The sequence below is a fragment of the Colias eurytheme genome, chromosome 8, assembly GCF_061535395.1.
Source record: "Colias eurytheme isolate Ceu_HAF_F1 chromosome 8, ilColEury1 Martin Lab GWU primary, whole genome shotgun sequence".
Lineage (NCBI taxonomy): Eukaryota > Metazoa > Arthropoda > Insecta > Lepidoptera > Pieridae > Colias > Colias eurytheme.
This window is the reverse complement of record NC_142987.1, coordinates 15,001-37,842: the sequence shown is the minus strand read 5'-3', so window position 1 is coordinate 37,842 and position 22,842 is coordinate 15,001. Positions and strand designations below refer to the sequence as shown.

The following is a 22,842-nucleotide window of genomic DNA, read 5'->3' as shown; positions in this document are numbered from 1 at the left end:
CTTTACTTCCGTGACGCGTTATGTTTTATCACCCAAAGATGACCGGAGAAGGCGTAATTGAAAATAAGGGAATTACGTTTTCTGTTGAATGAAATTCTTATTTGACATTTATTATCTGTGACGAGTCCAACATGAGATGTCAAGTTGGACACAATTGACAAATTGACATCTAACAGATTATGGAATAAATAATAAACTAAACGGAAGGTTCCTAACAAACAACCTTTTACGAAGCCCGTAGCGTGTACAACAAGAAGATTTGTAGGGTGCTGAGGGCAACGATATGAGCGAGGGGACGAGACCGGGTGGGTTTCAGTTAAGGGAGTCACGCGGCGGCACGCTATAGCATCATAGCGGGTGCGCTGACATGGCTGGCCGTGAAAGAGTCCGCAGCAGCGCGCGGCTGAGCGGGGGGGCCTCCGCAGCTGCCTCGACTCCGAGTGCGAGCGAACATGTCAGCAAAGAGCAGCGCGAAGCAGCGGCGGCGCTGCGGCGAGCCAGGGCAGCGCGTGCGGCCGAGCGGGCGCGCGAGGTAGAGGACAGCCCGCGGGTGCTGCGCGAGAAGTGTCGTCAGCTCGCCAAGGTGTTGCAAGAAGCAAAACATCTAGTCGTAAGTACAGATCCTGTAACTTGTTTCTTTCACCAAAATTTCATTACTAAGTGATTTGGAATGTTAAAGGCTTTGTCAGATAGGACGCGTATTTTAGCGCTGCGTAGTAGCGCTGCAGCGTCCTGTTTTAACGTCGCGCGAGGCTTCGTCAAACAGAACGCTTTAGCGCGCGTTAGGACACAGTAATTGATATTATTAAAGCTGCATGTTGTTTACATAATTATTACTTACGAACAAAACAAGGTACAGCGATATTAACTCCGGAGTCGGAAGAATTTTTTACTTACCAGTTTCATTAATTTCTTCTCCGATTTGTGCCCACAATTTTGCCTTCATTGATATATCTTTATAGTTTATATGAACTATCCTTCGTATTATATAAGCATGGATATTTTCTAACCAATTCTATCAAATTTTCGGTCATAATGCAGTATTTTATTATTATTTTACGCCTATTAACTCCGACGCTAAAATAAAATTTGTAAAAAAATACAACACCCGACGTTAAAGCGTCCTAACGCCGCGACAGAGCGTTGCGTACTGCTAGCGCCGGCGCTCTATTTGACGGTATTCTACGATGGTAGTAGAACACATCTTAGCGTCATATCGCGGCGTCAACTTAACGCTCTGACGCGCGCTAAGTACGCGTCCTGTCTGACAAAGCCTTAAGTTGTTTGTTTTGTTTATAACAATGACATGCCTCCTGACGTGAACTGTTTGCCATCTTTATATATTTAAAACTTATGTTTCACACTTATGTTTAAAACTATACAGACATGATATCATTAGGTCATCTTTTCAGTGTAGGATAACTTTCTTACTGTGTCAAATTTAGTTGTAATTGACCCATATTGGTCATGGCAACTGCAAGTTTGAGTTATTAATTTACAAATGATTTATTATATTTGCATTGCAATATGCAAATATAGATAAAATAGATTTAAAATATTTTCTAACTCAGAATAGAAATTTTTCTGAGTTAATATCATCAATCAATCAATCATCATCATCAATCAATACTTACATATAATAAAATCGTAGAAAAGTGATGTCTGTACAATGAAAATATTAAAAAAAAACTTAGCAGGTGTTATTATTAAATCGATCCTGAACCCAAAACTGTAGTTAAAAAATTTTTTGTCTGTTTGTCTGTTTGTCTGTATGTTCGTGCACGCTAATCTCAGAAACGGCTTATCCGATTTAGATGCGGTTTTCACTAATATATTGTAGTAAGCTTCACTTAACATTTAGTGTTTATTTCATGTCAATCGGTTCATAAATAAAAAAGTTATGACCATTTAAGTAATCACGGCGAACATTTGCTAAGGCATTCTATACATGAATAACTTTATTACGTAAATTATACGCTAAAGTTATTCCTTGACATGTCCAGATGATCATATCGAAAGTACCGTGGGGTGGGGGGGGGGTTTAGCTGAGGGGGTAGTAGGGGGATCAAAGGACCTTTATTTCGATTTTTGCTCATAAGTCTAAAACCTGCACAAATAGCATTATGGTTACTTCTAGGTAAATTTTCTACATAAAATGTCTTTTAAATTATGTCGTAGGTATTATATTTTTAACCCCCAACGCAAAAAGAGGGGTGTTACGTCCGCTATGTGTGTTTGCGTGTCCGTCTGTGCAACCGTAGCTCGCTAACGGGTAAAACGAATTAGATGCGTTTTTTTTTGTTACATTAGTTGTTCTTAGGTATAGTGTATCAAAATCGGTTCATCCATTTATTATATATAGGAGTAAAAGTGGGAATGGAAAAAATGAATGTTGTCAGTTATACCCAAGTGATATAGGTATCAAATGAAAATAGACCTGTCAGAAACAATTAGTCAAATTTTATCAAAATCGATTCATCCATTTATTTTATATAGGGGTAAAAGTAGGAATAAATAAATGAATTTTATCAAATATACTCAAGTGACGTATCTAATGAAAGACATGACGTGTAAAGTACAATAAGACATATTTTATCAAAATTGGTTCATCCATTTATTGGATATAGGTATAAAAGTGGGAATAAAAAAATGAATTTTGTCAAATTGGGTATATTTGACGGTGGCATATCAAATGAAAGGGCATGACATGACGTGAGAAGTATAATGAGGCATCTAGGTATTTAATCAAAATCGGTTCATCCATTTATTGGATTATAGCGGTAAAAGTGGGAATGAATAATTGAATGTGGTCAAATAATATACTCAAGCGGCATATCAATTGACGTCTGAATTACAATTAGTCATGTTTTATCAAAATCGGTTCATCTGTTTATTACACACCTTAGGGGTGATATAGTGGGGATAAATAATCCAAATGGAGCACCAAACGAAAGGATATGACGTGTACATATAGGTACAATTAGACATGGTTTACATCAAAATCGGTTCTGCCATTTACTAGGGGTGAAAGGGAAAAGTTGAAAGTCTGTGAAAGTAGAAGGATATGGGAGCGGGAGGATAGCCATACCCCGGAAATTTTGAACTCTTTTGTACCTAAGTGTTTTTAGCTCAGTTTAGTAATAAATTTTACTAACAGTTATTTTGTGTTATTATTTATTTTATTTCTTAACTGTAAAATAATCTGTAAGTACTTATAATTTAGTTGTTTATGGTAGTACGTGTTTCAAGACGTGTTTACTCAATAATTGTGTGTTAATTAGTAACTACTATGCAGTCAATATTCCACGCGGACGAAGTCGCGGGCACAGCTAGTTTTAAATAAAAATATATTTATTTGTCCATGATAAAAATAAAAAAAGTCTATAAAATCATTCTTTTAATAATATGTATGTACATACCTATTGTATAATATGAGTATTTCATTGGTTTTTAGCTTGAAAAAAATTGTACCATTGTTGAAATATTTATTTTTTTGATATTTTTTGTATAACAATAATTCTATTGTATTATTAGTGATGATGTGGTGTTACAAAGTTAGCAGATGCAGTGACTAAGGGAAATAAATAAATCATTTATTGCATAAAACATGGTATAATAGGACTTCATATATACAGGGTGTAATCGTTAAGTGTGCACAAGCGATTATTCCGTAACTATTGCAGATATCAAAAAACTTTAAACCTAACCTGTAATCGCCTGTGCACACTTAACGATTACACCCTGTATATCTATATATGTATATATAGAATATTATAAATATTATGAATTAGATTGATATGTACACACTAGGTGTATACGGGAGCGGGCATCAGCACCGCGGCCGACATCCCGGACTACCGCGGGCCGCGCGGCGTGTGGACTCGCCTGCAGCGCGGAGAGTCCGTCGGGTGAGCTCTAATATAAGTAACAACCTATTCCATTTTCACTTTCCCTGCTTCGAACCAGACTGAAATGATGTTTAAGGGGCTGACAAGAGCCAATTTTGTTAAAATTGAAGTTACTTGAGCATTTTTTTAGAAAAGATTCTAGCCCTTCCAAAAAAAATATATGTTGACCTGGCCCCGCCCTACTGGGCGGAGCCAGGTTACTACAGTGATTGCGCTCTCGTTTGCGCACACTGTCCAATTGTATGGGAGTAAACGAGAGTGCAATCACTGTTGGGTCAAGCAAAATTTGGTCTTGTCAGCCGCTTAATGTGATTAACTTTTTATAAAGACAGTTCTTGCACATACATAAAAAATCTACAACACCAAATAATATTGTATTTACTAACCACTTAAGTACTTAGAAGTTAAAAGTTAAGGAACGAGAACCCTCGCTTCTTCGCCGGCTCCGCTTTAAAACAGGCATACTTTTGATTTCTGACCTTTTGATCGGTCAGAAGGAATATAAACTACAATAAATAAATATTTCAGGACTATTTTCACACAGGGCACAATCTGATCACATACTAAGCTTTTGCTTGTGTTATGGAAACCAGATGGCTGATAGACATAAGTACATATATAATTTTTAAATAAATATTAAATACTTATATAGATAATTAACACACAGACACAGAGCAAACACAACATATAATATGTTCATCACACAAATATTTTCCCTGTGTTCATGACAGATCATTAGATTGTATAAAGTTACATTAGTTCGTTAAGTTAATCATAGGTGGCGGTAATTTATTTTAAGCGTTTTTAAATCTCGCTATAGTTATTTTTTTGTAAGAACATAATATTAATTTCAGTTCAACATTTTTTAGTGGTAATAAAGATCAATCAGAGTACAAGGCTGGTTTCATTTAGACGAACCCCTACAGTACCATTTTAAGACCGCGAATCGGGAGTGCAGTGAAGGTGTCCCACAGGGATTACCTTCTCGAACATTGGTCCAATCGAACCGGATCATACGGTCAATCGTACTAGAAAGGGGCAGTGGATCGCTGTCGAAAGTACGCGCGAGTGCAAAAGAAGACAGCAAGAACACCAGGCGGAGAAGACCAGTCAAGGGCAGCCGGGGCAGCGTGGAGCAGCCAGGGCGGCGTGGAGCAGCCAGGCGGCGTGAAGCAGCAAGAACAACTTGGAGCAGCCAGGGCGGCGTGGAGCAGCCAGGCGGCGTGAAGCAGCAAGAACAACTTGGAGCAGCCAGGGCGGCGTGGAGCAGCCAGGCGGCGTGAAGCAGCAAGAACAACTTGGAGCAGCCAGGGCGGCGTGGAGCAGCCAGGCGGCGTGGAGCAGCAAGGATAACTTGGAGCAGCCAGGGCGGCGTGGAGCAGCAAGGACAACTTGAAGCAGCCAGGCGGCGTGGAGCAGCAAGGACAAATTGAAGCATCAGTGGTAAGCATAAGGTGGCGTAAAGCAGCCATGGAAGGTTCCATAAATACCTTAAAAAGTTTGCAAAATGTAATAGGGAAAAGCTTAGTCAATTTTAAAAAAAGTCCCAAGGAGAGAGTAACTCGAGAATACGTCGAAGCGAGATTGGAGCTCTTGGAAAAGGATTGGGGGAAGTTTTCCGACATTAACACGAAATTATTCGAAAATTTTGATTTTGACACCATCGAACAAAAAATAAGAGATATTTACGATAACACCGAAGACGTTTATATTACATATAAAACTTTATTGAGGGCAGCATTGGGTGGCTTTAGGGAAAACTTTCAGGATAATCATAGACCGAACTCCTCCGATCCACCAGTCAAGTTGCCCAAAATTAGTATACCAGTCTTCTCGGGTAAGTATTCGGAGTGGACAACCTTTTCAGACTTATTCCAATCGTTAGTTCACAAAAATAAATCATTGGACAATGTCCAAAAACTCCACTACTTAAAGGGTCACTTGACTGGTGAAGCGGAGCAATTGATTAGGCAAACGCCCATCACCGATGCAAATTATGAGCCATGTTGGCAGCTGTTATTGCAAAGATATAGTAACAGGAAGTATCTATGCAATTGCATCCTGCAGAGACTGTTTAGTCAAAAACGTATGAATGTGGAATCGGCTGCATTATTAAAAGAATTACTAGACACTACTTGTGATTGTTTAAATGCTCTCAAAAATTTAGACATAGATGTAAGCACCTGGGATGTTATTATTATACATATTGTTACATTTAAATTAGATACAGAAACGCGAAAGCAATGGGAATTAAATATATCTAGTAATAATTCTAAAAATGAATTGCCATCTTTTGAACAATTTAAGTCGTTTATTGAGAACCGTTTTCGTGCGTTAGAGTGTGTAGAACCAAAAAGGTCACCTGGGTATCAGTCGAATAGTACAGCGGCGCACAAACCACGAGCGTTGATCGCGTCGACTCCAAATTTAAGTTGTGAGTTTTGCACAGAATCGCATAAGCTCTGTTTTTGTAAAAAGTTTGCTAAACAAACTTTGGAAAACAGACGCGATTTTGTAGCTAAAAATAAAATCTGTTTTAATTGTCTGGGTAGTAATCACATAGTCTATGAATGTAAGAAGCCTACTTCATGTAGACTCTGTCAAAAGCGGCATCATTCTTTGCTTCATCCTTCAGGAGAGGCTGAGCATAAAGGTCAACCCACCTTGAAGAAGCATGATCATGGAAGTACTAATGCGCCTATTAGTACTGATCCAATAGTTTCATGTTTTTCTTCAGGCGAGGTTTCCAAACCAAGACAGGTTTTATTAGCCACAGCGCTAATAAAAGCCGAGTCCAAAATGGGTCACTACCTAACGGTACGTGCGTTACTTGACCAAGGGTCACAGGCTTGTTTCATTACAGAGGCCACAGTTCAACTTTTGAGACTGAAGAAGATACCAATTAAGGGCTCTGTTTCAGGTCTAGGTCATAGTTCAACCATGATAAAATACATGGTACATTTAACGATTCAATCCCGGTTAAATTCTGAATTTAGCCTAAGGTTGAATGCATATGTATTAAAAGATATTACTGCCTACTTACCAGAGAAGGATCTTAGTACAAGTTCCTTCGACTGGTTAAGTTTAAGCGATAGTAAACTGGCAGATCCTGAGTTCAACACTCCCAATAAAATAGATGTTCTATTGGGTGCTGACGTATACGGTAGTATCATCCTGGAAGGTATACTGAAAAATTCTTCGGGGGCTCTAGTGGCCCAGAACACTACCTTCGGCTGGGTACTATCGGGAGCTATCGAATCTGAAAATAATAGATCAAATAATATTAGAGCAATGCATTTACATATTCAAAATGAAGATGATGAAATTTTGAAAAAGTTTTGGGAAATAGAAGAACAAAATAGTACAAAAAAGTTATACTCACCGGAAGAAACAAAGTGTGAAGAGTTCTATACAAAAACCACTACAAGAGATGCTAGTGGTAGATATATAGTTAAGTTACCGTTTCGTGACGAGGATCCTCCTTGTACGGCTGGTAACTCACGTGCAATAGCTGAAAAAAGATTTAAAGCATTAGAAAGAAGATTAGAAAAGGACAAGGATTTGAAAGAAAAATACACAGAAGTTATTAATGAATACTTACGGTTAGGACACATGAGGCAGGTTAAGGACAACGATAATAAAAAGAATGAAGCAGTATACTTACCTCACCACGCGGTCGTAAGAAACGACAAAAGTACAACCAAGGTACGTGTGGTTTTCAACGCATCTGAAAAAAATAGCAATGGAATATCTTTGAATGATACGTTAATGATCGGACCCACGTTACAAGCAGACCTCAGACACACAATTTTAAGATGGAGATTACATCCTATTGGATTAGTCGCGGACATTATTAAGATGTACCGTCAAGTCCTTATATCAGAAGATGATGCGATGTTTCAGCGGATCCTTTGGCGCGAGAGTCCTGATAAGAATATTGAAGATTATGAACTTATAACGGTTACCTTTGGAACAGCATCTGCACCATATCAAGCAGTTAGAACACTACATCAAGTTGCTTATGACGAGGGAGCAAACTACCCCGTCGCCTCAGATAAAATTCTAAATTGTTTTTATATGGATGATTTAATGACAGGGTCAGAAAGTGTTGAAGAAGGAATTAGAATTTACAAGGAAATGAAAGAATTATTAGGAAAGGGTGGATTCGTGTTACAAAAATGGAATAGTAATAATAAGGAAATATTGGAAAGGATCAGGTCAATTGAAGGGAATGAAAATATAGAACAAACACTACATACGGGAATCATAAATAATGAAGAAAAGGAAAATTTTAATATAAAGCTTGATAGTACAATAAAAATCTTAGGACTTACCTGGAACCGCAGCGAAGATAACTTCCAGTACTCGGTGAATATCTCGATGTCGACGACTGCACCTGAAACTAAAAGGTCAATTATTTCGGAAATAGCTCGTTTGTTCGATCCACTAGGCTGGTTAGCTCCTAGTGTGGTCATTGCCAAGGTTTTTATACAAAAGTTGTGGGTAGCAGGAGTAGGATGGGACGATAAGGTGAATGCAGAAATGATGGAGGAATGGAATGCTTACCGTAGTCAGTTGTCCCAACTTACCAGAATTCGGATTCCTCGATGGCTGGGAACAAGGTTGAACGATCAACTGGAGCTTCATGGTTTCAGCGATGCATCTAAAAGTGCTTATGCGGCGGTAATCTACCTTCGCATAATCGATGCCGAAGGTGGAGTAACGGTTTCGTTGCTGGTTGCCAGAACGCGAGTAGCACCCGTCAAACAGATTAGCATTCCTCGTTTGGAATTGTGCGGTGCGCTTCTGGTATCTAGGTTGCTTGCAGAAGCAGCAGATGTACTTAACATTTCTAAGAACAATATAACGGCTTGGACTGATTCCACAGTTGTATTGGCATGGTTGAATAGCCATCCAAGCAGATGGAAACCGTTCATAGCAAATAGGACATCAGAGATTTTAACCATCATGAAACCCACTCAATGGTATCATGTTTTATCTAAGGACAATCCAGCAGATTGTGCCTCAAGAGGCGTATTACCAAATTTGCTTATAGATAATCAAATATGGTTTTCAGGACCGTCGTTTCTCAAGCAGAAATGTATTGAGTACAATAGGCCAAAGGAAATGAGCACAGATTTAGAACAAAGTGTCAAGACATTTACTGTTGCTGTAAAAGAAGAAAGAGAGATTACAATGTTAGAACGATTTTCATCTTTACAAAGATTAATACGGGTTATTGCCTATTGTCGAAGATTTTTAAGGGGATATCGCAGAAGAACAAATAAAGAGAAATATTTACAAAGTTTTGAATTGGAGGAGGCATTAGAATGTTGCATAAAGATTACTCAAAGGGATATATTTAAAGAAGAATATTTACAGTTAAGGAACAAGGGTGATATACTCAATAAGAATACATTAAAAGCACTATGTCCTTACCTTGACGATAAGGGTATAATCAGAATACGTGGCAGAATTGAAATGTCACAACTAAGTAATGAAACCAAACATCCAATTATTTTACCTAAAAGTAGTCATTTAACTCACCTAATTATAGCAAACGCTCACATAAAGACGTTGCACGGAGGGTCTCAATTGATGATTAATTATTTGAGAACAGCCTATTGGATTATAGGGGTTAGAACTTTAGTTAAACAACACGTTAGGAGTTGCGTTAAGTGTATTCGATTAAGAGCTAGCACTCAGTCTCCATTAATGGGTTCGCTTCCAACAGTTCGTTGTACACCAGCTAGACCATTTTTGCATAGCGGTGTGGATTATGCTGGTCCGATAAACATAAGGACAACCAAAGGCCGAGGACACCACTCATACAAGGGCTACATATGTTTATTCGTATGCATGGCAACTCGTGCCATTCACTTAGAGGTCGTAAGTGACATGAGCACACCAGCATTTCTAGCTGCTTTTCGACGTTTCGTTTCCAGACGAGGTCACTGTGCCAAGATTTGGAGCGACAACGGTACTACCTTTGTAGGAGCATCCCGTGAGCTCCAGTCAGCTCTTTCATCGGTGGGTGAACAGTTAGAAGCGAATGGTACCGAGTGGCATTTCATTCCTCCGCACAGCCCTAACTTTGGCGGACTTTGGGAAGCGGGAGTGAAATCCACGAAGTTTCACCTCAAGCGAGTCATAGGAGAAACCACCCTCACTTACGAGGAGATGAGTACTCTTCTTGCTCAGGTAGAAGCGTGCTTAAATTCAAGGCCAATCACAGTCGATACATCAGACCCTAATGAGCCTGCACCTCTAACGCCGGGTCATTTTTTAATCGGTGGTCCTTTGTTAGGTATACCCGATGTATATAATTACTTAGATTCTAACGTGAGTTCGTTGAGTAGATGGCAACTTATTCAAAGAATGTTTCAGTCGTTTTGGGATCGCTGGTCAAAGGAATATCTGTCGAATGTAATGATGAGGTATAAATGGAAGTCCAAAACCAGCGAGCCTAATATAGGAGATATTGTCCTCATAAAGGAAGATGATCTTCCGCCGATGCGGTGGATCATGGGTAAGATCATAGACAAACATCCAGGTTACGATAAAGTTACTAGAGTTGTCAGTATCTTAGTTAAAAAAAGTATTATTAAAAGACCTGTCAACAAATTGTGTATTTTATTAAGGAAAGAATAATTGTTATATTATATTGTATTTTTGAAGATGTTTAAAGTGTACTTGTATAAGTTAAGTTATGCTATAGAAAGTGATATTGTTGCGTAGATAAAATGTTTGCGAGTAAAATGTAAGAAGATTAATTTAAGTTCATATATAATGTAAGTTTCAGTTTGTATAATTATATTTAAAGATGTCCCCTCAAGGTGGGCGGATTTTGTTTGTAAGGACATTTCCTCAATAAATGTCCTTGGTGGGCGGTATGTTCATGACAGATCATTAGATTGTATAAAGTTACATTAGTTCGTTAAGTTAATCATAGGTGGCGGTAATTTATTTTAAGCGTTTTTAAATCTCGCTATAGTTATTTTTTTGTAAGAACATAATATTAATTTCAGTTCAACATTTTTTAGTGGTAATAAAGATCAATCAGAGTACAAGGCTGGTTTCATTTAGACGAACCCCTACAGTACCATTTTAAGACCGCGAATCGGGAGTGCAGTGAAGGTGTCCCACAGGGATTACCTTCTCGAACACCCTGGATGGGAATCAAACTCACGACCTCTGGCTTGGTGGAAGGCAGGGCCACTACCAACCAAGCCAACCGGCCAGTCATAACTAACGTTCATACATAACGTTCGCAGTCGGGTAGAGGTGTCCCGCGCGCGGCCCACGTTCACGCACATGGCGCTGACGGCGCTGTGGCGGCGCGGCGCGCTCAAGTTCGTCGTGTCGCAGAATTGCGACGGGCTGCACCTGCGCGCCGGCCTGCCGCGCCGCGCGCTGGCCGAGCTGCACGGCGACATGTTCGCCGAGCGCTGCCCCGCCTGCCGCCGCGTGTACCTGCGCGCCTTCGACACCACCGAGCGCACGGCGCGCCACGCGCACGCCACGCGCCGCCTGTGCCACGACTGCGGCCGCGAGCTGCGCGACACCATCGTGCACTTCGGCGAGCGCGGCCGCGCCGCCTGGCCGCTCAACTGGGCCGGCGCGCTGCGCCACGCGGGCGCCGCCGACGTCGTGCTGTGCCTCGGCTCCAGCCTCAAGGTGCTGCGCCGCTACCCGCGCCTGTGGCGCATGCAGCGCGCGCCCAGCGCCCGCCCCGCGCTCTACATCGTCAACCTGCAGTGGACGCCCAAGGACGCCGTGGCGGCGCTCAAGATCAACGCGCGCTGCGACGCCGTCATGGCGCAGGTGGCGCGCCGGCTGCGGCTGCGCGTGCCGCGCTACGACGCGCGCGCCGACCCGCTGCTGGCGCACGCCGAGCCGCTGGCGCCGCCCGAGGCGCACACGACGCGGCGCCCGCTGCTGACTCGGCCCGCCGGCCCGCCGCCGCCCGCCGCACACTACGACCTGCCGCCGCCCAGCTCGGCCGAGTCCTCCGCCAGCGACTCGGACGAGGAGCTGCCGCTGTGCAAGCTGGCGCGCCGGTTGCGACCGCCCCCCTCCCCGCCCCCCGCGCCGCCCCTCTTGCACTCTTTCCGCGTGAGTTCATGAATATATTTTTATCGAACACTCTAAATTCATTTCAATTTTCCTGTAACTCCAATTTTTGTCAAAATGTAAACTTAAAAATATTTTTCTTTTTGATGGGTCACAAATCTTACTTTTACCCATTTTTACTGCAAAGTTAATAAATTTTCAGAAACTTTTAGATGGAATGTTTAAAAAACGGTGAAAATATTTGTAGAAGAAAAAAATATTGGCGGCATTTCAACAGGTTTTGACTTTGGAACATTCGAACCATGCTGTTTCTAATTTGTTGTCCAGACTAAAAATACTCGAAAATCAGACTTCACTTAAAGTTGTTTAATTTAATTAATTTAAGCTTACCTTTGATTAAAATTAAGCATTTTATTATTTAGTTAAAACATCCAAAATTTGCTACGCATTACAGGTTAGCATGCGGTCGGGAGACGCCACTATACTGTTAAGATCCGAGCACGCGCCCACCGACCCGCCGCCGCCCGAGCCTCCGCCCCCCGCGCCCCGCCCCGCGCCCTGCCCCGCGCCCGGCGCCCTGCGCAGCTTTCGAATGCCCCGCCCGCCACCGCGCCCGCCCGACCCCAACGGAACCCGCCGGCCCCCGCCCCTCACGAACGGCCATCGACCGCCCGGCGACCCGGTCAAAGCGAACGGCCTGGACGAGGAGATCAAAACGGAGAACGGCACCTGGAGCTTCGGTTCGAAACTGAGGAAGTTGCTGGAGTTCGAGCCGAAGATAGAGTGCGACGCGAAACCGGGCGAGCCGGGCCGCCTCGAGCCGGCGGGCGCGCGCGAGGACGACGCCAAGGAGGAGGAGGAGCGCATCGGCGAGGAGAGCGCCTCGCTCGCGGCCGCCATCATCCGGCGCGCCGTGCTCGTGTGCCGCGCGCAGCTGTACCCCGGCCTGCACACCATCCTGGCGCCGCCGCCCGCGCCCGCGCCCGCGTGCGACTGGTGCGCGCGCCACTACTCGGCGCGCCGCTGCCTGTGGTACGGGCCGCCGCGCCTCACGCCGCCCGAGCGGCGCGCGTGGCGGCGCGAGCGGGCGCGCCGCGCGCTGTGCGCCTGCTGCGAGCCCGGCGCCGGGCCCGAGCCGCGCGACGCCGCGCCCGGCGCCGGCGGCGGCTGGTACGGCAAGGGCTACCGCAAGGGGCGCCGCCGCCGCCGGTAGCGCGAGCGGGCGCGCCGCGCGCTGTGCGCCTGCTGCGAGCCCGGCGCCGGGCCCGAGCCGCGCGACGCCGCGCCCGGCGCCGGCGGCGGCTGGTACGGCAAGGGCTACCGCAAGGGGCGCCGCCGCCGCCGGTAGCGCGAGCGGGCGCGCCGCGCGCTGTGCGCCTGCTGCGAGCCCGGCGCCGGGCCCGAGCCGCGCGACGCCGCGCCCGGCGCCGGCGGCGGCTGGTACGGCAAGGGCTACCGCAAGGGGCGCCGCCGCCGCCGGTAGCGCGAGCGGGCGCGCCGCGCGCTGTGCGCCTGCTGCGAGCCCGGCGCCGGGCCCGAGCCGCGCGACGCCGCGCCCGGCGCCGGCGGCGGCTGGTACGGCAAGGGCTACCGCAAGGGGCGCCGCCGCCGCCGGTAGCGCGAGCGGGCGCGCCGCGCGCTGTGCGCCTGCTGCGAGCCCGGCGCCGGGCCCGAGCCGCGCGACGCCGCGCCCGGCGCCGGCGGCGGCTGGTACGGCAAGGGCTACCGCAAGGGGCGCCGCCGCCGCCGGTAGCGCGAGCGGGCGCGCCGCGCGCTGTGCGCCTGCTGCGAGCCCGGCGCCGGGCCCGAGCCGCGCGACGCCGCGCCCGGCGCCGGCGGCGGCTGGTACGGCAAGGGCTACCGCAAGGGGCGCCGCCGCCGCCGGTAGCGCGAGCGGGCGCGCCGCGCGCTGTGCGCCTGCTGCGAGCCCGGCGCCGGGCCCGAGCCGCGCGACGCCGCGCCCGGCGCCGGCGGCGGCTGGTACGGCAAGGGCTACCGCAAGGGGCGCCGCCGCCGCCGGTAGCGCGAGCGGGCGCGCCGCGCGCTGTGCGCCTGCTGCGAGCCCGGCGCCGGGCCCGAGCCGCGCGACGCCGCGCCCGGCGCCGGCGGCGGCTGGTACGGCAAGGGCTACCGCAAGGGGCGCCGCCGCCGCCGGTAGCGCGAGCGGGCGCGCCGCGCGCTGTGCGCCTGCTGCGAGCCCGGCGCCGGGCCCGAGCCGCGCGACGCCGCGCCCGGCGCCGGCGGCGGCTGGTACGGCAAGGGCTACCGCAAGGGGCGCCGCCGCCGCCGGTAGCGCGAGCGGGCGCGCCGCGCGCTGTGCGCCTGCTGCGAGCCCGGCGCCGGGCCCGAGCCGCGCGACGCCGCGCCCGGCGCCGGCGGCGGCTGGTACGGCAAGGGCTACCGCAAGGGGCGCCGCCGCCGCCGGTAGCGCGAGCGGGCGCGCCGCGCGCTGTGCGCCTGCTGCGAGCCCGGCGCCGGGCCCGAGCCGCGCGACGCCGCGCCCGGCGCCGGCGGCGGCTGGTACGGCAAGGGCTACCGCAAGGGGCGCCGCCGCCGCCGGTAGCGCGAGCGGGCGCGCCGCGCGCTGTGCGCCTGCTGCGAGCCCGGCGCCGGGCCCGAGCCGCGCGACGCCGCGCCCGGCGCCGGCGGCGGCTGGTACGGCAAGGGCTACCGCAAGGGGCGCCGCCGCCGCCGGTAGCGCGAGCGGGCGCGCCGCGCGCTGTGCGCCTGCTGCGAGCCCGGCGCCGGGCCCGAGCCGCGCGACGCCGCGCCCGGCGCCGGCGGCGGCTGGTACGGCAAGGGCTACCGCAAGGGGCGCCGCCGCCGCCGGTAGCGCGAGCGGGCGCGCCGCGCGCTGTGCGCCTGCTGCGAGCCCGGCGCCGGGCCCGAGCCGCGCGACGCCGCGCCCGGCGCCGGCGGCGGCTGGTACGGCAAGGGCTACCGCAAGGGGCGCCGCCGCCGCCGGTAGCGCGAGCGGGCGCGCCGCGCGCTGTGCGCCTGCTGCGAGCCCGGCGCCGGGCCCGAGCCGCGCGACGCCGCGCCCGGCGCCGGCGGCGGCTGGTACGGCAAGGGCTACCGCAAGGGGCGCCGCCGCCGCCGGTAGCGCGAGCGGGCGCGCCGCGCGATGTGCGCCTGCTGCGAGCCCGGCGCCGGGCCCGAGCCGCGCGACGCCGCGCCCGGCGCCGGCGGCGGCTGGTACGGCAAGGGCTACCGCAAGGGGCGCCGCCGCCGCCGGTAGCGCCCGCTCTCGGACGACGCCGTCGATCGAGAGCGATTTTGAGACTTAGCGTTGTGGATGACGTTTATATTTAAGATCGAGCTCGAGTCTAGCGTCGCCATCACAGTTACGATCGAAGATTATGCTAAACGGGTATTGATCAAATTGTAAATATTTTTTAATTTTGTAATATTTCATGCGATCGGATCTACAGTGACTCGATGAATGTTTTAATTATTACCTATTTTTTAAGTTGAATTATAATTGACGATGACCTTTCATGAATCGGTTTTATGTTCTCGACTCGAGTGATGCGACGGAGACGTCGCGACTTATTTATTTGTAATATTTATTATGTAAATGGTAATGGATATTGTTTAATTGATTATGAATTGTGTGATCGTGAGGGTACATCGGTTCCTAACGCTCGCCGTGTGTGGACTCTCTGCGTCAGACTAGGTTAAGGACTGTGACTGCCTAAGATGTTGATAATTAAGAACAAATTGAATAATAAAATAAAATGATAAGAAATAAGCATTGTGTTTATTTTTTTCCCCTTTATTTTACGGTAATAAATCTAAATAAACTTTGGATCTCTAGCTATCCCGGCAAACATTCTACTCTTCACTTACGGGTATGAAAAATAAATTCTAGCCGATTCTCAGATCTACCCAATAGGCACAATGTGCACAAAATTTTATTACAATCGGTCCAGCTGTTTCGGACGAGTATGGTTATTAACATAGTGACACAATAAAATATATTATTGTAGTATGGAGATGTAGGAAGTAGTAGGTTTTTTATATTAGTTATGGAAAGTTCTTTAAATGATTTATCAAAGAAAAGTAAATTAATTATATACCTAAGTGTCGAGATATATTTATGAAAAAACATGCACAGAATAAAACGCGATCATTATTCATTACCTAGAGTAACGCTAACTGACATTATACATTAAATTATAAAACACGATCACGTTGACTGGAATCAGTTCAAGCTCTCGGCTGGAGCCTGGAGAGCATGATTTACATTAAATCTAAAAATAAACTGATGAGGAGCACATCGGCGCGGCGCGGGCGGGGTGCGGTGCGGCGCGGCCGGGGCGCGGGGGGCCGGGGCGACGCGTCACAGGACGCGGCGCGAGAGCTTATCGCCGGCGCTTCCTTCACTTTTCAAATTTCTATACCACGGTCCACACTCCAGTTATAAAGTTTGTGTCTTGCATTTTGTCCGTATACATTATAATTTATAATATAACATACCGATACGTAGTGCGAAACCAAATTTCCTCCGTATTCATAATACTGTGTTCATTGCATTGCCGACTTTATTTGTTTTGTGGTAGGTCTATATAAATTTTTATTCATATTATTTTTCAGTATAATGTGGTAAATTTCGAAAGGGGTGATATTTTTAAGGTCATTAATTCGATTTAAATTAAATTTTAATCAATGTCGAGTTGGGCTACGTCATTTCCATACCGATTTGAACAGATATAGGTACTTATTATAAGTAGGTAGGTACTTATCTGTTATTTTGTTTCAATCTTTTAAAAGTAGTCCTGTAAAGGTAACATTCAAATCTATACTAATATTATAAAGCTGAAGAGTTTGTTTGATTGTTTGAACGCGCTAATCTCGGGAACTACTGGTCCGATTTGAAAAATTCTTTCGGTGATAGATAGCCCATTTGTGGAGGAAGCTATATATATCATCTCGCTCAGGAGCGGAGCCACACGGGTGAAACCGTGGAGCGCAGCTAGTATATTAATATAATTTATTACTAATATTAGGTAGATAGGTATGTTACAGTCAAAACTACTTTATCGACAAATATAATGAATGAGTAAAAGAAGAGTAAACGTAATATTTAGAATTTAAAGATTAATAGTTTTTTGTTCGAACACGCTAATTTCAGGAACTACTGGCCTGATTAAAAAAATGTATTTTTCCATCTTAGTATACTATTATAAAGGCGAAAGTTTGTATGGATGTTTGTTACTCTTTCACGTAAAAACTACTGAACCGATTACAATGAAATTTAGCACACATATAGAGGGTAAATTGGATTAACACATAAGATAGGTTTTATCCCGGAAATCCCACGGGAACGGGAACTATGCGGGTTTTCCTTTTAAAACGCGGGCGAAGCCGCGGGCGGAAATCTAGTTGAATAATATATTATGTAGATGTCGTGGCCATATTATTTTTATTAGTTATCAAACATGTAACATGTTTATGTGTGAAGATCGCGATCTTCACACATAAACACAGCGCCTGCAGCGCCTCTACCAATAATTATTGTATTTACGATATGATCAAATAATTTTGCCAATTCATGAAAAATACGCGCGTTTAGTTGCCCATATCGAGAACCACATCATGATGTTGCCAATAGACATTCAACCATTTCATGGAATGAGCAAATCTTCGGTATGGCCACGACATAGATACGTTACTACGTAACCTGAGACCTGCATGCTATATATGTATGTCGTGGCCATATCGTAGATTTGCTCATTTCATGATATTATTATCGATCATTTCACGAAATGGTCGCATTTCATGAAATGGCCAACATAGTTTGATCAGATCGTTAAAAATTATTTTATTTAAGACGCATTTTTTCTTCAATACATATAAGGTATCCACATTTTCCATAGTACTCGAACCGTCATAAATTCTTTGCTATGACTTTCTTCATATGAAGTTTTTAACTGCGAATAATTAAATTTTCGCCAGCGGCCGCCATCTTATCACATAAACACAGAGCTAACTATTTTACGATATGATCAAATAATTTTGATCATTTCATGAAAAAACCGCGCGTTTAGTTGGCCATATCGTGAAACGATTTCTTATCATTGATCTGCTCAAGCCACATCATGATGTGGCCAAACTAAATTGGCCACATATATAAAAATATAATTCACGAAATGCGACCATTTCGTGAAATGGCCAATCATATCATAAAATGAGCAAATTTACAATATGGCCACGACATATACATACTATAATAATATTTACCACGGGCGAAGCCGGCCGGGGCAAACTCCTAGTTTAAAAATATTTATAAAATGCTTGTAAATATGAATTTCATGCGGTAATATGAATAATGCGGTTGTTATGTATAATTACTGGGAACTTTAGATAAAAGTTGTATAAACTTTAAAATTAATCACATTTTAAAGTTTATATAACTTTATACTCCTTTAGTAATTATATTAAATATCTTTATTTCATATTTATTTCATATAATACCATTATAATACAAACGATCGGTAATATAATTACCGGTGGTAATTATAGATAATTACTGATTGCTAACATTTACCGTATATAGGCATACAGTAAAAGCTCCTTATACGCGGCCTAAGATTCTTTATTCGCGGATCGAATCGGTATATCGGTGTATACATAATTATATTGTCTTTACCTAAATAAAAATCATTGGGTATCCTTAGTGAACGCCTGAACTACATTTACGAATTTATACCTAACTAATGTCGACTAAAAAAATGAAAAAAAATATTCGGTGTGGTGGTAGTTGCGAGAGAGCGATGTACAGCGGGCGGCGCGGGCGCGGCTGCGTGCGCGCGGCGGCGGCGCGCTGGCGGCTCGGAGCGGCGCTGGGCGCGCTAGCACTGGCGCTGTGCGTGCGCCTGCCACGTGAACACTTGCTTGTGGCTCATTTCCCACAACATACGCCTAAACAACTTGCACATTTCCTCGCTGATTTTTCCAATTATCCAAACTTGTACAAGCATATGTAAGTAATAATAGGTAACAATAAATGAAGAAAGGCAGGTGGCATAGTTTCCCATAGTCCCCAATACCAGTCCATTTAGCATCCCAATCCATAGCCCAATTATTGAATTTCCATACACTGCAATAGTTCTACATCGGCCGCGGACTGCCCAGGGATGTATTTCTATAGTGCAGTCATGGGCAGGCTGCGGCTGGTGTCCCACAACACATTAAAATTCTCGAAAGGGCCTCTGTGTGTTGGATCCGTATACACACGTAAGCCAACCAAAGATCCGGGTACCGTCCTTCTGGTGGTACCCGAGTTACGAGTATTATGGAAATGAGAAACATAATAAATAATAATAAGCTAATAATATGTAGTCCTTAGCAATGCAAGCTTGATGCGTTTACGTTAATAATAATAATTGTCATGCTGCATAAGAGACAAAAAAAGCTATTCATGCATTTTTATACAGTTCGCGTCCAGTCTTGATTTGTGATACCTAGGACATGTGCATGAAACACTAATGCCTCATACACAATTCCTACCTAGTCATGTATGTACAACATAATTGAATTAAGAATAAATTTGTTTTATTTCAGCGATTCGTGGTCCATAGAAGAGGAAAGTGGGAACTATACAGCTTGGCGGTACGTGGCGTCGTATGGCTGTGGGCCGCGCTGCACCGGTCGCGCCGATGTCAGCGCGCACAACGAGCGCACTCCGCCCGCCGAGCCGCACGCACACCGCCTGTACCTTCACGACGTACACTGCACTCGTCTGCCGCTTTTATATTGGCCACAGTTTTGTGGTGAGTAATATTTTGCAATCGATGTAATGAAGTATTTACATTATTATGTAATAATGTTATAAAAATGTACAGAGTAGTTACATACACGTAATACTAGTTACATTAAAAATAATCACATTATATTATATGGCCATGGAACCCGAATGAATCAATTCTATTAAAATAAATCTATATAACACGTTTACAGAAGAGATTGAAGTGGAGAGCGAGATTGTGAGTGCAGCGGAAGCGGCCAGGCTAGGAGCGGAGGGAGCGGAGGGAGCGGGAGGAGCAGCGCGCGGCAGCCGGCTGGCGGAGCGCGCGCGCGCGTGGTGCGGCGTGCTGCAGCTGCTGGCGGGCCGCTGCGCCCCGCGCCACTCCCGCGAAGCGCACCTGTACGCGCTGCGGCATTCGCTCTGAGCTGTGCGAGTTCTATGTTAAGCGCAGAAATGTATGCGCGAAGCGAACTCTACAATTAACGTTAAAAATTGTTACCGCTTCAAGTCTCTTCACTCTAAACACATAATATGTATATCCTATCATGAAATCGCACCGTGATCGGAAAGATGGAAACGAACGAAAACTTTCGCATTTATAAATTATAATGTACATGTCGTGGCCATATCGTAGAATTGCTAATTTCATGAAAATGATATCGATCATTAATTCATGAAATGGTTGTTGTTGTGGTGGTAATGTTTCATGATGTGGCTAACTTAATTTGACCAGATTGTTAAATCGTCAATGTTTCTCGATTTTTTCATCCACATTTGACCAGATCATAATAAAAATAGGGTATCCATAAAAATTAAATAAATCCAGACTATTTTAAGAATTTGTTTATTGTAATTTAAGTCGGACGCAAAAAAAAAACACCTTAATTTTATAATATAACTAGCGACCCGCCCCGGCTTCGCACGGGTGTTATGCTGATACTAAATACAGTGGTACAGAAAAACTGTGAACGTTGTATTGTATATAAAAAAAAAAAATAGCGGCCCGCTCCGGCTTCGCACGGCTATAAAATAGATAGCCGGGCGAACGGCCTGTACCGCCGCAAACGCTACGTCCCGCAATTTTTAAATCTGTAATATCTTCGAAAATATTCACTTAAATCATACGGTGTAAAGGGCCATATAGATCTATATTAAATGAACAATGTATTGAAGGTATTTAATTAGTTAAGGATTAATGCTGTATTGGTTAAAATCGCATCGAAAATTAGCCATTATTTGTCGTAAAAATTAAATGACAAAAAAAAGTTATTGTGGGTTATCCATAAGAGATAGACATATACCATCGCGGACTTTTCTGTAGACCTTTTCAATGTGCATAATACTTAGTACATTATTTTGATAAAACTCGTAGGGTTCAGCCTGCGTTTGCAATGTAAGCGAAAAAAATGTAATTTTTTACGACATCACATTAGAAACCTCAAAAATAACAGTACTTCTCCACTATTTAATGCATGTTATTATACATATAAACCTTCCTCTTGAATCATTCTATCTATTTAAAAAAACCGCATCAAAATCCGTTGCGTACTTTCAAAGATTTAAGCGTACAAAGGGACATAGGGACATAGGGACATAGGGACAGGGAAAGCGACTTTGTTTTATACTATGTAGTGATATTCATTATTTATACAAAAATATGTAACATAATAATTAAACAAGTATTTCAACCAACATAAACATAATATTTTCGTAATAAAATGTAACTTTTTATAATAATATTAAACAATTTTAAAACAGCATAATTTTATTTTATTTTATTTGAGAACGTGAAGTTTTTGTTGTTTTTACCCTAAAGACTTCAAAGACGGTGTTAGACAGGGTGTCTAAAATAAAAATAAAAGTAAATAACAAAATAATTACTATGTAGTTATTATGTAATAATTATTGTTCAACCGAGTTTTATAGTGCGGATTAGCGTTAAAATCTTATCTCGTATATTTTATTAACCGTATGTTCAATTTCATTGAATTTGGTATGTATAGATGCGCATCGATAAGAACTTTTATTTGAAACTAATATTGTGAAAATTTATCAACCCGCTGAGCAGGAGTAGGGGAAAATCACTTCCAAAAGTGCTAAATCTCTCCCTCTAATAATTAATTAACCAGTTTATGAATATTATTTATTTTGGTGTCTACGGATGCGCAATAGCGAGATCTATCGTTAAATAATAATTTTATGAGGATTTGCTAACCTGTTTAGGAGAAAATGAGGAAAATCACGTAAGGAGCCACCTCTCATATGTATTAAACTGGGCTATGCACCCCATTACATTTGGTGTCCAGGGATGCGGCCCAAAAAGTCTTTTCATTTGATACCAAATTTGTAAAAATCCGCCCACCGGTTTAGGAGAAAACGGTGAAAAACGAAGGTTAGGTTAGGTTAGGTAAGGTTAGGTTAGGTTAGGTTAGGTTAGGTTAGGTTTCTTATTAGGCGCAGTCGCCGAGTCGCGACCGCTGTACACGGTCGCGACTTGCTTCCCTAATGTTGTGTGCCGGACGGTGGAACGGGGACATAATCCATCGTCCGGTGCGGTGAGGCGGCGTGAGACGTGTTCCGTTCATGCCGCCCCCCAGGAAGGAGGAACTGGCGAACACTAGCCAGGTCTTAATCGCGATGGGCCTATATAACAAATAGGCTGCCGCTGACGGGGTTACGGAACGGTTACACCAAATACCCGCGACCCTGCCAATATAGCGGAGCGACGGAACACAGTGGAGTTTAGTCGATAGTCGCCGCATTCTGCGGTGTGAGTCCGACATAACCCAGGGCCCTTTCCCCGAGCGCTCTGGGTATGCCTAAATGCATTCTCCACTCTAAAAAAAAAAAAAAAAGGTTAGGTTAGGTTAGGTTAGGTTAGGTTAGGTTAGGTTAGGTTAGGTTAGGTTAGGTTAGGTTAGGTTAGGTTAGGTTAGGTTAGGTTAGGTTAGGTTAGGTTAGGTTAGGTTAGGTTAGGTTAGGTTAGGTTAGGTTAGGTTAGGTTAGGTTAGGTTAGGTTAGGTTAGGTTAGGTTAGGTTAGGTTAGGTTAGGTTAGGTTAGGTTAGGTTAGGTTAGGTTAGGTTAGGTTAGGTTAGGTTAGGTTAGGTTAG

At 45.2% G+C, this 22,842-nt stretch overlaps 2 protein-coding genes across 2 annotated transcripts; both read left to right on the top strand.

Moving 5' to 3' along the window:
• Positions 1 to 60: 60 nt before the first annotated feature.
• Positions 61 to 13,194, top strand: Sirt7 (sirtuin 7). Its single transcript, XM_090104462.1, has 4 exons — positions 61 to 610; positions 3,811 to 3,908; positions 11,183 to 12,023; positions 12,436 to 13,194. The coding sequence occupies exons 1-4, from the start codon at positions 368 to 370 to the stop codon at positions 13,192 to 13,194; spliced, it is 1,941 nt and encodes a 646-aa protein (XP_089960588.1). The 5' UTR covers positions 61 to 367.
• A 3,162-nt stretch (positions 13,195 to 16,356) lies between these two features.
• Positions 16,357 to 20,623, top strand: LOC149906196 (uncharacterized). The gene is made up of 4 exons (XM_090104677.1): positions 16,357 to 16,539; positions 18,745 to 18,966; positions 19,548 to 19,756; positions 19,944 to 20,623. Exons 2-4 carry the CDS (start codon positions 18,758 to 18,760, stop codon positions 20,153 to 20,155), a joined length of 630 nt encoding a protein of 209 aa, XP_089960803.1. The 5' UTR covers positions 16,357 to 16,539; positions 18,745 to 18,757; the 3' UTR covers positions 20,156 to 20,623.
• Positions 20,624 to 22,842: the final 2,219 nt, after the last annotated feature.

Excerpts from the sequence above, each read along its gene's own strand:
- Sirt7 (XM_090104462.1), top strand. The coding sequence starts at position 368 with ATGGCTGGCCGTGAAAGAGTCCGCAGCAGCGCGCGGCTGAGCGGGGGG. Across the intron at positions 611-3,810 it reads AAGAAGCAAAACATCTAGTC|GTGTATACGGGAGCGGGCAT; the intron begins GTAAGTACAGAT and ends TGTACACACTAG. Across the intron at positions 12,024-12,435 it reads CCCTCTTGCACTCTTTCCGC|GTTAGCATGCGGTCGGGAGA; the intron begins GTGAGTTCATGA and ends TACGCATTACAG.
- LOC149906196 (XM_090104677.1), top strand. The coding sequence starts at position 18,758 with ATGTACAGCGGGCGGCGCGGGCGCGGCTGCGTGCGCGCGGCGGCGGCG. Across the intron at positions 18,967-19,547 it reads CCAAACTTGTACAAGCATAT|CGATTCGTGGTCCATAGAAG; the intron begins GTAAGTAATAAT and ends GTTTTATTTCAG. Across the intron at positions 19,757-19,943 it reads ATATTGGCCACAGTTTTGTG|AAGAGATTGAAGTGGAGAGC; the intron begins GTGAGTAATATT and ends ACACGTTTACAG.